The sequence below is a fragment of the Pimephales promelas genome, chromosome 25, assembly GCF_988280905.1.
Source record: "Pimephales promelas chromosome 25, fPimPro1.hap1.1, whole genome shotgun sequence".
Taxonomy (NCBI): Eukaryota; Metazoa; Chordata; class Actinopteri; order Cypriniformes; family Leuciscidae; genus Pimephales; species Pimephales promelas.
In genome coordinates this window covers 25307927-25322077 of record NC_142793.1, presented here as the reverse complement: position 1 = coordinate 25322077, position 14151 = coordinate 25307927, and the positions used below count along the sequence as shown (strand labels likewise).

The 14151-nt window shown below is 37.1% G+C and overlaps 1 protein-coding gene across 1 annotated transcript; it reads left to right on the top strand.

Moving 5' to 3' along the window:
• Positions 1–180: 180 nt before the first annotated feature.
• Positions 181–13612, top strand: scamp2 (secretory carrier membrane protein 2). Its single transcript, XM_039662345.2, has 9 exons — positions 181–352; positions 4620–4697; positions 6185–6259; positions 6443–6557; positions 8203–8331; positions 9280–9439; positions 11580–11681; positions 13133–13250; positions 13325–13612. Exons 1-9 carry the CDS (start codon positions 296–298, stop codon positions 13469–13471), a joined length of 981 nt encoding a protein of 326 aa, XP_039518279.2. The 5' UTR covers positions 181–295; the 3' UTR covers positions 13472–13612.
• Positions 13613–14151: the final 539 nt, after the last annotated feature.

The window sequence follows — 14151 nt, the reverse complement described above, 5'->3', positions numbered from 1 at the left end:
TAGGACATATAGTTCATTCAAAAAATTGACAGTCAGATTTAGATTGACAGTCAGAAAATTTTGTTTTCTGCATATAAAGTTTTTTTATGCAGAATATAAAAGTTTACCTCACTAATCATCAAAAAAATAAAAAAATAAAATAACCATCAACGTCTTCTGATGACGTCGCAGTCAGATCAGCAGCGCATGCGCGTCACGCACTCACTACGGAAGTGCGGAGAGGAAACAGCAGAGTTCGCAGTGTTTCTCCGGTGCCGCTCAGTTTGGACTCTAAAGGCGGATAAAGTCCCTCACAATGTCGGGATTTGACTCAAACCCGTTTGAAGAGACAGTCGACGTTAATCCATTCCAGGTGAGAAACTCGTGGACCTCTGGAGAAGCGCTTCTGAGGGGTTTAAGTGGGTGTTTAGGCGAGTTTCGCAGGGTTTGTGTTGATGTGATGATGATGATGATGATGATGATGATGATGGGAGTTTTGGGTCAGATGAGTTCGGTTCGGCCGTTGACGTGTCATGGTCGCTTATGCGGTGTTATTGTGTTAGTTGTCGCTGGTGAAGGGTGTGTATCCGCGCAGGTTTTGTGACACGCTGAAGGCCAGAGCGCCACTCCTGTTAATGTCACAACACTGTAAAGGCTGCAATAACAGTATAACTGCCTGAATGCAACTCTGTGAGTCACACAGTGAGTGTGAGGCTCTCTGATCACCTATTCTCTTCTTCATCATCTCTAATGCGCCACATAATCGAGATGAACTGCGTCAGACAAAACTCAAGACTTCGGAATGCATCTAATCAAGACATTATGCATTATTGGCATTATGCTTTCATTATCAAGTGAAATAATGCCTTTTGATTTATTGAATGAAAACAACAAACGTGACTGACAATTATGCACTGTACAGTGCAAAGATCTCACAATGGTGTATTTGCTATCATGAGCTTTTTTTCAATGGTTATTGTATGATTCTAGTTTCTATGTGTAATGTGAATATAGATTGCATATATTGCATTTCCACACTTTTTTGCACAATTTTAAATACAAAAAAATGGCATGCACTGAAAATAAGAAATAGACATTATATATGCTACTTTAAAATATAATGATGCACTATATGCATTACATTAAATGCCTAACAGATCAGGATTTTGACAAGATATTTGACAAATAACATAGTTTTAATCCACATTAAAATTTTGGGTTAAAATCTATATGAATGAAAAATGTATATTTTAGGTGCATTTATTAACTTAACTTTTTTTTTGCAGTTCATTTCAATAGTCTTGCTGTGTGCCAAATGCACAATTATAAAAGTACAAATATGTTGTAATCTGTCAATTAATTTGACATTGTGTCACCTGCTGACTGATGCACACAGACGCATCACGGTTTGCTTTAGTTAGTCTGTTTGTCGTCTGGCATGTTTGTTGTGTTTTTATTGTCTGGAGTCTCATTAGTTTTAATGCAGCAGAATATTGAGTTATGCACAAAGCAAACATTCCTGTGCTCCTCGTCTCCCTCGACGGGAAATACAGATCGCGTGTCTGCTGGAATAGAATCGTAATTCAGATGTTTAGTTACGCATCCATTAGGGGTGGCACGGTTCACAAAACCCACGGTTCGGTTTGTATCACGGTTTTAGGGTCACGGTTTTCGGTTCTGTACGGTTCTTGTTATTTTTTCTTTTAATCTTTAACACTCCAGAAATGTACTTCAGCATGTGATATATAGCTTAATTATCCACACTTTAGGATACAGTATTAAAAAAATATATATATTATATTCATGCAATCATGCACAAACTGAATTTGACTCTTTGACTTTAAGCACATTTTGGGACTATCTCAGAGGAAAGCTAGGTGAGATTTAGATACAGCAAGAGAGCAGAAATTGACATGCTTTTTGTTTATTTGGCAAAAAAAGGAGAATGTGTATCACTATCTCTACAAGAACTTGTGCATTTTTATCAAATAAATCGTATTTACACAAAGAAATTAACTTTCATGTATCAACTGTTAACTTTTGTAGCTCTTACCAAAATTCTATCTTTTAAAAGAAAAAGAGAGGAACTCTTAAAACACTGTCTTTTAAATGTCAATATACATGAAACCTCATTGCCTATAGATAATTAAGCTATAGCAATAGCAAAGGCCATAAACATAAAGTGAAATTTAAGTTCAACCTCAACACAAAAACAGTATCAACAATGCTTCTATTCCCAAAATGTGAGGGTACTTTTCCACTTAAAATTAAAGTGCAGGGTTTGGAAACGTATGACTGAAGCTCTTATACATAAAGTGCCACTGTAGTTAAATTAAAATATCATAACATGAAATCCAAAATGTTCCCACACACCGGACTTATACCATAGACTTATACGACGCTGGCGCATCCTCCAACTCCCTCATCTCTCCCACTTGCCATTTCTCCGCGTGCCGTGACCTGCAGCGCTCCATACTCCACTTTTACTGGCTTGTTTATTAACTTGAACCGGCGCTGCACAGAGCGATCGGTAATGACATCAAATACCGCGAAAGTGATGAATGCATACGGAGCCGACTCGCGCTAGATTGATGTTATTCACCGATCGCTCTGTGCAGCGCCGGTCCAAGTCGAACAAGTTTATGTCGCGCGAAAAGAAAACACACGTCACATACGGGCACGAGGTTACATTGCGCATGCGTCGAACCGTGAGACGCACACGCGCTCCGAACCGAGACAAGCGAACCGAACGGTTCGGGTGTTTTTTCATGTACCGTGCCACCCCTAGCATCCATGCACTGATTTGAGCAGCTGAGTTTGATGGTTATGATCCATGAAAGTGTCCATTTTCACATTGTATGTCATTGTCATTGTACATAACAGTATGTATTGCCTAGTTCTGCTGTGAAGCGCGCTTGTCCTGCAGGAGTTTCTGTGGCGGTGATTCGGGTCGAGGCCTGTGGGAATGAGAACAGGTGTGTCTGTCAGGACAGACGGCAGAAACACACTCAAACACAAGTCATTTTTTGTGCAACTTTCTGAGGAATATTTGCAGCTTAGATTCAAGAAAAGAATTTTGATGGGAGGGTGGAAGTTTTATGTACTTCTGAAAGTTGATTGTATTGGACGGTGAATTAGATTTTCCCTGATTCGACCCTTTTAAGATCCTCCTGAGGACAAAGGAAGTTCTCTATCTATTGTGTTTTATGCGTCCCGCACTGGGTAAATATTTAAGCTGCTTCCTGTAAAGTCCTGCTCTGTCTGCCTGATGCAACGTCAGATGTGACTAATGAGATTCACATTAAAGCAGCACTAAGTAAGGTTTTTTTTACCTTAAAATAATGTTTTCAAAATCGTTCATCAAGTCATGACATGGTGAAAGGCACTTATATATTAATAAATATATATCCACGCTATTTAAGATTGCCAGATCGGGTCGTGTTTCTGTAGTCCGAATGAGAAAACATAAGAAAACTACAAATTTGACTTGCTTTATGGCAAGCATTAAAATTGTGGATAGGTGTTGTCAGCTGCCTATAGCAGAGAATAACATGAGCAAATAACACTCAAATGAAGAAATGAAGAAATCAATTGAAAAGCTGCAGTCCGATGTGTGTGTGTGTGTGATTTGCAGAGGTGAACTGATGGACCGTACGAGTGGTTTAGTTTAGTGTAAGGAAGGATCAGTGCTGATATCAGGATTTGACATCCTCATTATGACCACAGAATCATCTGAAATATAACTGGATGAGTGTGACCTGTTCAACTCACTGATGATGATGATGATGTCACTTCTATTGTTATTAAGGCATGTGACTCAATAAAACTTGTGATGTAAAACATGTTTAAACCCGTCTCAACACGTATTTGATTAATGAGGCCTTTGCTACTTTGTAAGGACCATTAGTTTTGGATTGAATGCATTTACATTAATTTCATTTTTTTATAAAATGTTTTAGTTTTTTTTTTTTTTTTTTTACAGCACTCTTCTTTGGTTCACTCTGTGGCTTTTAAGCTGCTTTATAAATACATTTAGATTTGATTTGGATTCAGTTGTTCTAGATCCATGAAATAATAATAATTAAAAATATTACATTAATTATTAAATAATTGAATTAATGCCATTTAAACATTAAAATATAATACTTATTAATTATATATAAATTAATTTTAATGTATATATAATAAAATATTTAATATTAATTTATTATAAAATATTAATTTATATATACAAGTATTTATTAATTATATATAAATTATTTAATTTATAATTATATAATTTATTTATAATATATATATAAATTATTATTGTGAAATGATATTATTCAGTATTTAATATTTATTATTTAATGTATACACACACAATTGGTCACCAAGGCTGCATTTATTTAATGAAAAATACTGTAAAAACTACTGTAATGTTGTGAAATATTAATACAATTTAAAATAAGTGTTTTCAATGTGAATATATGTTAAAAAGTAGGCTAATTTATTCCTGTGATCAAAGCATAAATCATCATTACTCCAGTCTTCAGTGTCACATGATCCTTGTGAAATTGAATATGCTGGCTGTATAGTATGTAGTATAATAATAATAAATGATAATGATCTAATAATAATAGTGTGTCCGTCTCTTTCAGGATCCGTCTGTCACTCAGGTGACGAACTCTGCAATCGAGGGCATCGAAAGTTTCACTCCGTTTCCTGATGGTAACTCGGTGAGTCTAATGCACATTATTCACTGCTTGTGTGTGACGAGGATCTTCATCAGAGTTATGTAATTGTGCTCTGAACTAGGGCTGCAACAACTAATCGATAAAATCGATTATAATCGATTATGAAAATCGTTGTCAACGAATGTCATTATCGATTAGTTGGTCTGATTACGTCACGGGGATTGTTTACATGCTACATGCGCTTCTTACATGCGCTTCATGAGGCACACACGCAGTCTCTCTCCCTCGCCGGTCTGTGCGCAACACGGACGGTTTGGAGCACATTATCTTCTGTCTCGCATGCGCACTCTTGATTCCGTGAGTTTGAACTAATTTGCGGGCATCAGGAAACCGCTATCAATATTCAGCATACACGAAAATCATTCACCTTTCGGCAAATTCGCCGTTTTGAAACCAAAATAGGTGACCTGGGTTAATCGAAGCCATACTGTAGTATAATGTGAGATAGAAATGTATATTTAAGTCATTAAATTCAAGTTAACGTAAGCTTTTCCCTCCACTGCGGCTGTCAGTCATTCTCTATTCGGTGTTCAAACAGCGCGTCGCGTTACAACAGACATGATAACTCTTTCCAAGATGATTCAATGTTATTATTATAATTGATCCGTAGATAAAGGTCTATGGTTTCGTAATATAATGACTATCTTGCTAGACTTTTATTGCTGTAACTTAATCACTTTCTACTGAGTGTCTGTTAGATCACAACACTATAGTAGACTCGGCGCACTATAATTGTTCTTCACGTGCACAGTAGCCTAACTGAAATTTAAAACTGTTAAAAGAAAAGGCTTAATAAACTATTGCAAAGATACTGTATAATACACAGTCAATATTGCTTCCTCACTAAACAGCTGTGCATCTGATTTTTACGATGTTTTTCATGAATGTATAACAACAATACAAAGAGCATGTGTAACGTTTTACCAGAGATAGTGCTACACTTATTGTCTCTTATTTTTTTCCCACTAAGGAATGTTTTTTTCACTAAATGTTCAGATTTTATAAAATTATTGTGCATTTGTGATATTTCTAGGCTAAGTTTTGCTGAGTTATCCACTAATCTAGTTTACAATAGCATTTTTGTCATAGGTTATGGTCATATATATATTTTTTTATTTGTTGTTTTTCTATATAATGAAGTTGTCTGTATTAAGAAGATTGTTTAACACACAAAAGAGTGTGGTTTTTAGGGTTTTATTTAGTTATAATAAACAAAAAAATGAAATAAATTTTTTATCCGATTAATCGATTAATCGAAAAAATAATCGTCCGATTAATCGATTATCAAAATAATCGTTAGTTGCAGCCCTACTCTGAACTCTAATGTAATAAAGCAATAAGCTGGTTTTACCACGGTTAACAAGGCATGACGTGCGTGCCTGCTTCAACAGCATATCACACAGAACACCAATGCTTTGCATTTTATTATCCATTAATAAAATCCCAATAATTCTGTTTTTTGGTGTCAGGGAAGCACCATCCCGGCCTCCAGCGTCCCGTCTCAACCTGCTGTCCTGCAGCCGTCAGTGGATCCCGGGCCAAAGGTCAGCGTCTCACACACACACTCACACACTCGCATGTCTTCAAAGGTTGTAAGCATTCCCTGTCTATATTTTCTAAATGTCATAATCATTTCACTTTCTGTAAAGCTGCTTTGAAATGATGTGTGTTGTGACGAGCGCTATAGAAATAAAGGTGAATGGCATTAAATTGACTTGTGTGTGCAGGCCACGGCTGCAGCTGCGCAGGCCAATCTGCTCAAACAGCAGGAGGAGCTGGAGAGGAAAGCAGCCGAGCTCGATCGACGAGAACAAGAGCTTCAGAGCCAAGGAGCGACAACGGGTAACACACAATCTCATCCACCATTACGTTTGCATGAGATGCAGTATCCCACAATGCATGTGACTTCAAATTCAGTGACAACCACAAGCCACAATTTTCATGCTCTTTAGACATAATGTAATCCGACCGCCACGAGTTCAGACATTTCTATACAAAACTGCATTAAATTAGAAGATGACTGTGTGTCATCTGGGCTCATGTTGCATGTTTCACTGCATGCTATGCTCATATCAGTGTTATATTAACCTAATTTATATACTATTACAGTTTTTGTTAATGTTTTGAATTAGATTCTATTTTTATATTTTTCCACTTTCATTTTAATTCTAAATTTTTGGTCATTTTCTTGTGTTTATGCCATTTTTATATGTTGTTTTAGTTATTGCAGTACTTCATCTTAAACTAAACAAAAATGAGAAATGTTGCCTTTTATTTATATATATATGTATTGTTTTTTATATATATATATATATATATATTTCAGCTTGTTGGCTGAAAGAAAATCAACATTGAGTTTTTATGGCCGCTTTTTTAAAATAAGGTTTATTAGTTGACATGAACTAATAATGAACAATATTTCTGTAGTGTTTACTTGCATTAGTTAATGTTAATTTATCGTCATTTATATACTATTACAGTTTTTGTTAATGTTTTGAATTAGATTCTATTTTTATATTTTTCCAGTTTCATTTTTGTTCTAAATTTTTGTTCATTTTCTTGTGTCTTTGCCATTTTTATTATTTTTTTGTTTTGTTTAAATATGTCCATATAATTTTCAGTTGTTTTAGTTATTGCAGTTCTTCATCTTAAACTAAACAAAAATCAGAAATGTTGCCTTTATATATATATATATATATATATATATATATATATATATTTCAGCTTGTTGGCTGAAATAAAATCAATGTTAAATTTTTATGGTAGCACTTTAAAAATAAGGTTTTATTAGTTAACATGAACTAATAATGAACAATATTTCTGCAGCGTTTACTTATATTAGTTAATGTTAATTTCAACATTTATTAATATTTTTTTACAAATATTTTTGTTTGTTAACATGAATTAATGCACTGTGAACTATGAAACAACAACGAACAAATACTAACTAAAATCAATAATTTTTTTTCAACATATTTTATTACTGACTGTTTGTTCAGGTCAGTTAATAAATAATGAAACACTTTGTAAAGTGTTACTTATTTTATTTGAAGTAATGAAAATGTTTTTATGGTTTTAGTTTTATTTGTACCAGGGCTGTCAAATCGATTAATCACGTGTGTGTGTGTGCGCGCGTGTGTAATATATATATATATATATATATATTTATACTGTACACACACATGCACATATGCTTTATATAGCAAACATATATTAAACACAAACTTTTATGATGCAATTGATCACGATTACGGTAATCGGTTTTGACTGCACTAATTTGTCACAAGTTATCAATGATAACTCTGGCACATGCTACTTTTAAAAGTAATAGTATGCAGTATTTAGTGCACAGTATGCTAGTATTTCCTTCTGAGTGTGTTTGCATACACATCTGAACTGCATAAATCAACAGACGGGTCCACAGCACCTTTATTTGTTGTGACTGTTTGCCAAGTTTTGTGTGATCTGGGTGTTTGTTTCTCCTCAGGCAAACAGAACAACTGGCCTCCTCTCCCCAAATTCTTTCCCATCAAGCCTTGCTTCTACCAGGACTTCTCCGAGGAGATCCCGCAGGAGCATCAGAGACTCTGCAAGATGTTGTATTACCTGTGGATGTGTGAGTTTAACATCGTCAACATCAAGCTTTTCTCAGTAGCACTTTATTCTACAGTCCTGTTTATCAGGATTATTACAGTAATGACTCTCTGACTAGATCCTAACCCCTAACCTTTAACTTAACCCAACCCATGTAGTGACCTTACACTGCTCAGTACTTTTGTTTGGTCAAATTTCTCATTTCTTATTACATATAAATGCTCTTATTTTGATTGATTCACCGAAGTATTTTGTTCCAAGTACAATTTTTTTTTTATTATTCATAATTTTTCATAAAAATAAGTTTCACTTCTCATTCGATTGACCAGTGATGGATGTTTTTGTGCCTTTTTAGATTTTAGACCTTAATAATAATTGACTCCACTTATTGATTCCTGAGTGCGCATTTCAACTCTCATTTTATTTTCTTGTTGAATATTAAAGCGTGTTTATTTATTATTTATATACTGCTGTTGTATTTGTTAGTATTTATAATTAACCTGTATTTTATCTTTTCATTTTAATTTCAGTTATGTTCCTTTGTTGTCTTTATTCGTTATTGATATATATTTCTATTTAGCTTTAATTTCCTTTTAATTAAATGTTCAAGTTTAATATTTATATTTTTAGTTTTATATTTTAATATATTTAATAAAATTTATGTTTATAATTTAATATAATTTATATTTAATATAATTTTTAATATATTTATGTTTTTATATTTTAAAATTTTTTAATATTTTTATTTTAATATTTATATTTTGTTTTATTACTTTATTATTAATTATACTTTAATATTTTACTTAATTGTACTTTAATTTTTTTTTTAATTCCGTAATCCGTTTAACTTCCGTATTGTGAAGGGAAACCGTACTTTCAGTGTTGAGCTTTAGGACTGGATGAATTTTGAGCTGAGATTGTGTCAGGCATTGCTCTTGTTTGAAGTGTGTGTGTGTGTGTGTGCGTGCAGGGCAGTGTGTGACGCTGTTTCTGAACGTCCTGGCCTGTCTGGCGTATTTCACTACTGACTCAGCAGGAGGCGTTGACTTCGGCCTCTCCATCCTCTGGGTCATCATGTTCGCTCCGTGCTCCTTCCTCTGCTGGTACAGGCCCGTCTATAAAGCCTTCCGGTGAGTCTCTCCTTTAATATACACTAATGTGTTCACAAATGACTGACACAACCATCAAACATTTCTTCTGCTCAACACAAAGGAAGATGGCTTTCATAGTAGGAAAACAAAAATACTATGGAAGTCAATGCGGAACATCAACGGTTTGGTTACCGACGTTCTTCAAAATATCTTCTTTTGTGTTCTACAGAAGAAAAAAATTCATACCAAAAAAAGTTGAGGATGAGTAAATAATGACAGAATTTAAATTTTTAAGTGAAAAATTTAATCTCATTAACTACCGAGTCGAAGGCAGAGTCGAGAAAGCCCGAGTCGAGAACACCGATTCGAATGCCGAGTCGAGAACGCCCGAGTCGAGAACGCCGATTCGAATGGCAAGTCGAGAACGCCTGAGTCGAGAACGCCCGAGTGGAGAACACCGATTAGAATGGCGTGTCGAGAACGCCCGAGTCGAGAACACCGAGTCGAACACCGAGTCGAAAACCAGAGTCAAGAACGCCCGAGTCGAGAACGCAGAGTCGAGAACACGGAGTTGAACGCCGATTCGAGAACACCGAGTTGAAAACCAGAGTCAAGAACGCCCGAGTCGAGAACGCAGAGTCAAGAACACGGAGTTGAACGCCGATTCGAGAACACCGAGTTGAAAACCAGAGTCAAGAACGCCCGAGTCGAGAACGCCGAGTCGAGAACCCCGATTCGAACTCCCGAGTCGAGAACACGGAGTTGAACGCCTAGTCGAGAACGCTGAGTCAAAAATGCCCGAATCGAGAACACAGAGTCGAACGCTGAGTCGAGAACGCCGAGTCGAGAACACCGATTCGAACGCCCGAGTCGAGAAGACCGGTTCGAACGCCGATTCGAGAACGCCTGAATCAAGAACACTGATTCGAACGCTCGAGTCGAGAACGCCCGAGTCGAGAACGCCCGAGTCGAGAACGCCCGAGTCGAGAACGCCCGAGTCGAGAACGCCCGAGTCGAGAACGCCCGAGTCGAGAGCGCCCGAGTCGAGAACACAGAGTCGAACGCCGAGTCGAGAACACAGAGTCGAGAACTCCCGAGTCGAGAACGCCCGAGTCGAGAACACGGAGTTGAACGCCCGAGTCGAGAACGCCCGAGTCGAGAACACGGAGTCGAACGCCTGAGTCGAGAACGCCCGAGTGGAGAACACCAATTAGAATGGCATGTCGAGAACGCCCGAGTCGAGAACACTGAGTCGAACACCGAGTCGAAAACCAGAGTCAAGAACGCCCGAGTCGAGAACGCCTGAGTCGAGAATGCCCGAGTCGAGAGCGCCCGAGTCGAGAGCGCCCGAGTCGAGAACACAGAGTCGAACGCCGAGTCGAGAACACAGAGTCGAGAACGCCTGAGTCGAGAACGCCCGAGTCGAGAACACGGAGTTGAACGCCCGAGTCGAGAACGCCCGAGTCGAGAACACGGAGTTGAACTCCCGAGTCGAGAACGCCCGAGTCGAGAACACGGAGTTGAACGCCCGAGTCGAGAACGCCCGGGTCGAGAATGCCCGGGTCGAGAATGCCCGAGTCGAGAACGTCGAGTCGAGAACGCCGAGTCGAGAACGCCCGGGTCGAGAACGCCCGGGTCGAGAATGCCCGAGTCGAGAACGTCGAGTCGAGAACGCCGAATCGAGAACACCCGAGTCGAGAACGCCCGGGTCGAGAACACGGAGTTGAACGCCCGAGTCGAGAACGCCCGGGTCGAGAATGCCCGGGTCGAGAATGCCCGAGTCGAGAACGTCGAGTCGAGAACGCCGAGTCGAGAACGCCCGGGTCGAGAACGCCCGGGTCGAGAATGCCCGAGTCGAGAACGTCGAGTCGAGAACGCCGAGTCGAGAACACCCGAGTCGAGAACGCCCGGGTCGAGAACGCCCGAGTCGAGAACACTCGAACACCGGTGCTTCTAAGCAAGGCAAGTTTATTTATATAGCTCATTTCATACACAATGGCAATTCAAAGTGCTTTACATAGAAGAAATTAAAATAATCAAAAGAAATCAGAATAATTTAAACAGTTTATAATAATAATAAAATAAAATACAGTAAATTATTAAAACAATTTAGAAAAAAAAGGATTTTGTCAGCACATTTCTGTCACTTTGATAATTCTTAAATGTATTTCTCTTTCAGGTCTGACAGCTCCTTCAATTTCTTCTTCTTCTTCTTCGTTTTCTTCGCTCAGATCGCGGTGTCTGTGATTCAGAGCGTGGGCATTCCCAATTGGGGCAACAGGTAGGAATAAGAGCTTTCCTTCACAGCTTCATTCTGGATGACAGTAATGCACTAGTAGTTTTTGTTCCGGATCTCTATCACTCTATCACAGGAGTATTTGAGCGCAGAAGTGAGTGTGTGAGCTGCACCGTTGGTCTTTTCTCCTCTTTTTGACACTCAGCTCTCTCTTCTTCTCTTTGACCAGCGTCTCTTCCTCAACTAACGGTTTTCTGCTGCTGGACTTCCTTTAAAACTCTTGCTTCCTATCTGAAGTATGTCCTCTTGCTCTTGAAACTTCTTGCTTTATCCTTTCCTCTTAAAGCAGCGCTTTGCCCCGAAAATAAGTGTTTCTTGATGTCTCAGTACTCTTCCATTAAAACAAATTTATGAGAATAATATTAATATGAGACTCTTGAATAATATTAATATGAGACTTGTTACAGCTTTAAATCAGCATTCTGAGATTTAAATATTTTTAAATAATGAGGCTAAACTGTATAATTTATCATTTATAAACTAGAAATTCCATTTAGTTAAGTTTTCATAAATATTCATGAATACTGCTGAAATGTCATGTGCTTGTAATGTAAAAAGGAGACGTGGCTATTGCAGAATACAGAAAAAATATATAATATTTGTTTTAGAATTGTAGAATTAATATTTTAATATTATTTATATGTTTTATATATGTATTAATTTTATAGAATATAATTCAAAGTTTTATATATTTTATTTTTATCTTTTTTTCTCATCTTCTAAGTAAAACAAATAGTATATATAGTAAAAATGAGAAATATTTAACATGCTTTAGAATAGTTTTCTTTTTTCATTTATATTCATTTTGAATTAAAAAAAAAAAATATGTGTATATGAATTTAATTAAATGTGTATATATATGAAGAGTTCAGATGCAAAAGCCTCTAAGTGCTATTTGAAATTTTCTTCTAGAATGATCATTTTTATCAAGCTTGTATATTTAAGTTCAGTGATTTCACTTAAATGGCAATGATAATTACCTATTAATTGTTATTTAAGCGAAATTACTGAACTTAAATATACAAGTTTGATAAAAATCATCATTAAAGAAGAAAATTTCAAATGGCATTTAGAGGCTTTTGCATCTGAACTCTTCATATATATATATATATATACATTTTTATAGAATACATTTAGAGATAAAATATATAAAACTATAATTTATAATGTACAATGTAAATCATTTCTTTTGTTTGATACATGCATTCATTTTATAGAATATAATTAAATATCAAACCATTGTTTTATTTCTTTTATTTAATTAAAAAAATAAGTCAGTTAATTCTGAACAAAACAAATAGTATATATGGTAAAAATGCATGCAATAGAGAATCTGAAATATTCTTTTGTATGGACATATTAGTAGTAGCACAGCATGATTTAGCCGGATGAAGCTTGCATTGTTTACCCGCTGTTGTTGTTGTTGTTGATCGCAGCGGCTGGATTACTGCCATACAAGCCATGGCTTCTAATAAAGCGGTCGGGATCATTATGATGGTGGTGGCGGCCTTCTTCACGGCCACTGCCGCGCTGTCCGTCTTTTTACTGAAAATGGTGAGTGTCTCGGAGTGTTTGAGTGGAAATCTGTGTGTCTTTGGTTGGATTCATGTGTCGTTGGTGTTTTCCAGGTTCATTCCAACTACCGTCGCACTGGTGCCAGTTTCCAGAAGGCCCAGCAGGAGTTCTCCCAGGGCGTCCTCACGAACCGCACTTTCCAGAGCGCAGCCACCACCGCCGCCACCAGTGCCGCCCAGAGCTCGTTTCAGAGGAACTAGATCACGCATCACTTCCTGCTCACCCTGAACCCAAAGCCCAGCTGCACTCACAAACGTTGCCCTCGATCACCTGCTTTGGTTCTGGATCTTCATTTGGTCCCAGTTTGGTCTTTAGACTGCAGAGGCACTACTTTTATGTGTTTTTTTTTTTTTTTTGAAGGTATGAAGTTTAAATGTTCATCGGTGAGTTTGTATATTTGTATGTATGCAGAAAATTTCCTGTATCCTTTTTGACCTCGGTTATGCTGTATATAAAGTAATTTAATGTTTCCCTGTCATCCGGAGTGATCAGTGTCCTTAAATTAAAATAAGAGAACAATCATGAAAAGAACTCAAGCCCTTCTCATAGCAATGATGAAGAGGGTTACATGCATGTGACGGTTATGCGATTCAGACTTCAAGAGCATCATTCCTAAAATATAATTAGATTTTTATTCTGCATTCTTTATAAGTGCCAAAGAATAATGACATGCACATGGACGCATTAGAATCAGAAAGTTGACGGACACGGAGAACATTGCTAATATTGTCTTAATCGTAAGACTGAAGGTGATGTAGGTTTGCTTCACGCTGCATAAATGTTTGATAACTATTGTTCATGTGTACGGGCTTTTTAGGCTACTGATTGTAAAACGGTCAGATCAGAATAGTTTTACTAGTTTTACATGGTTGATTTTTTT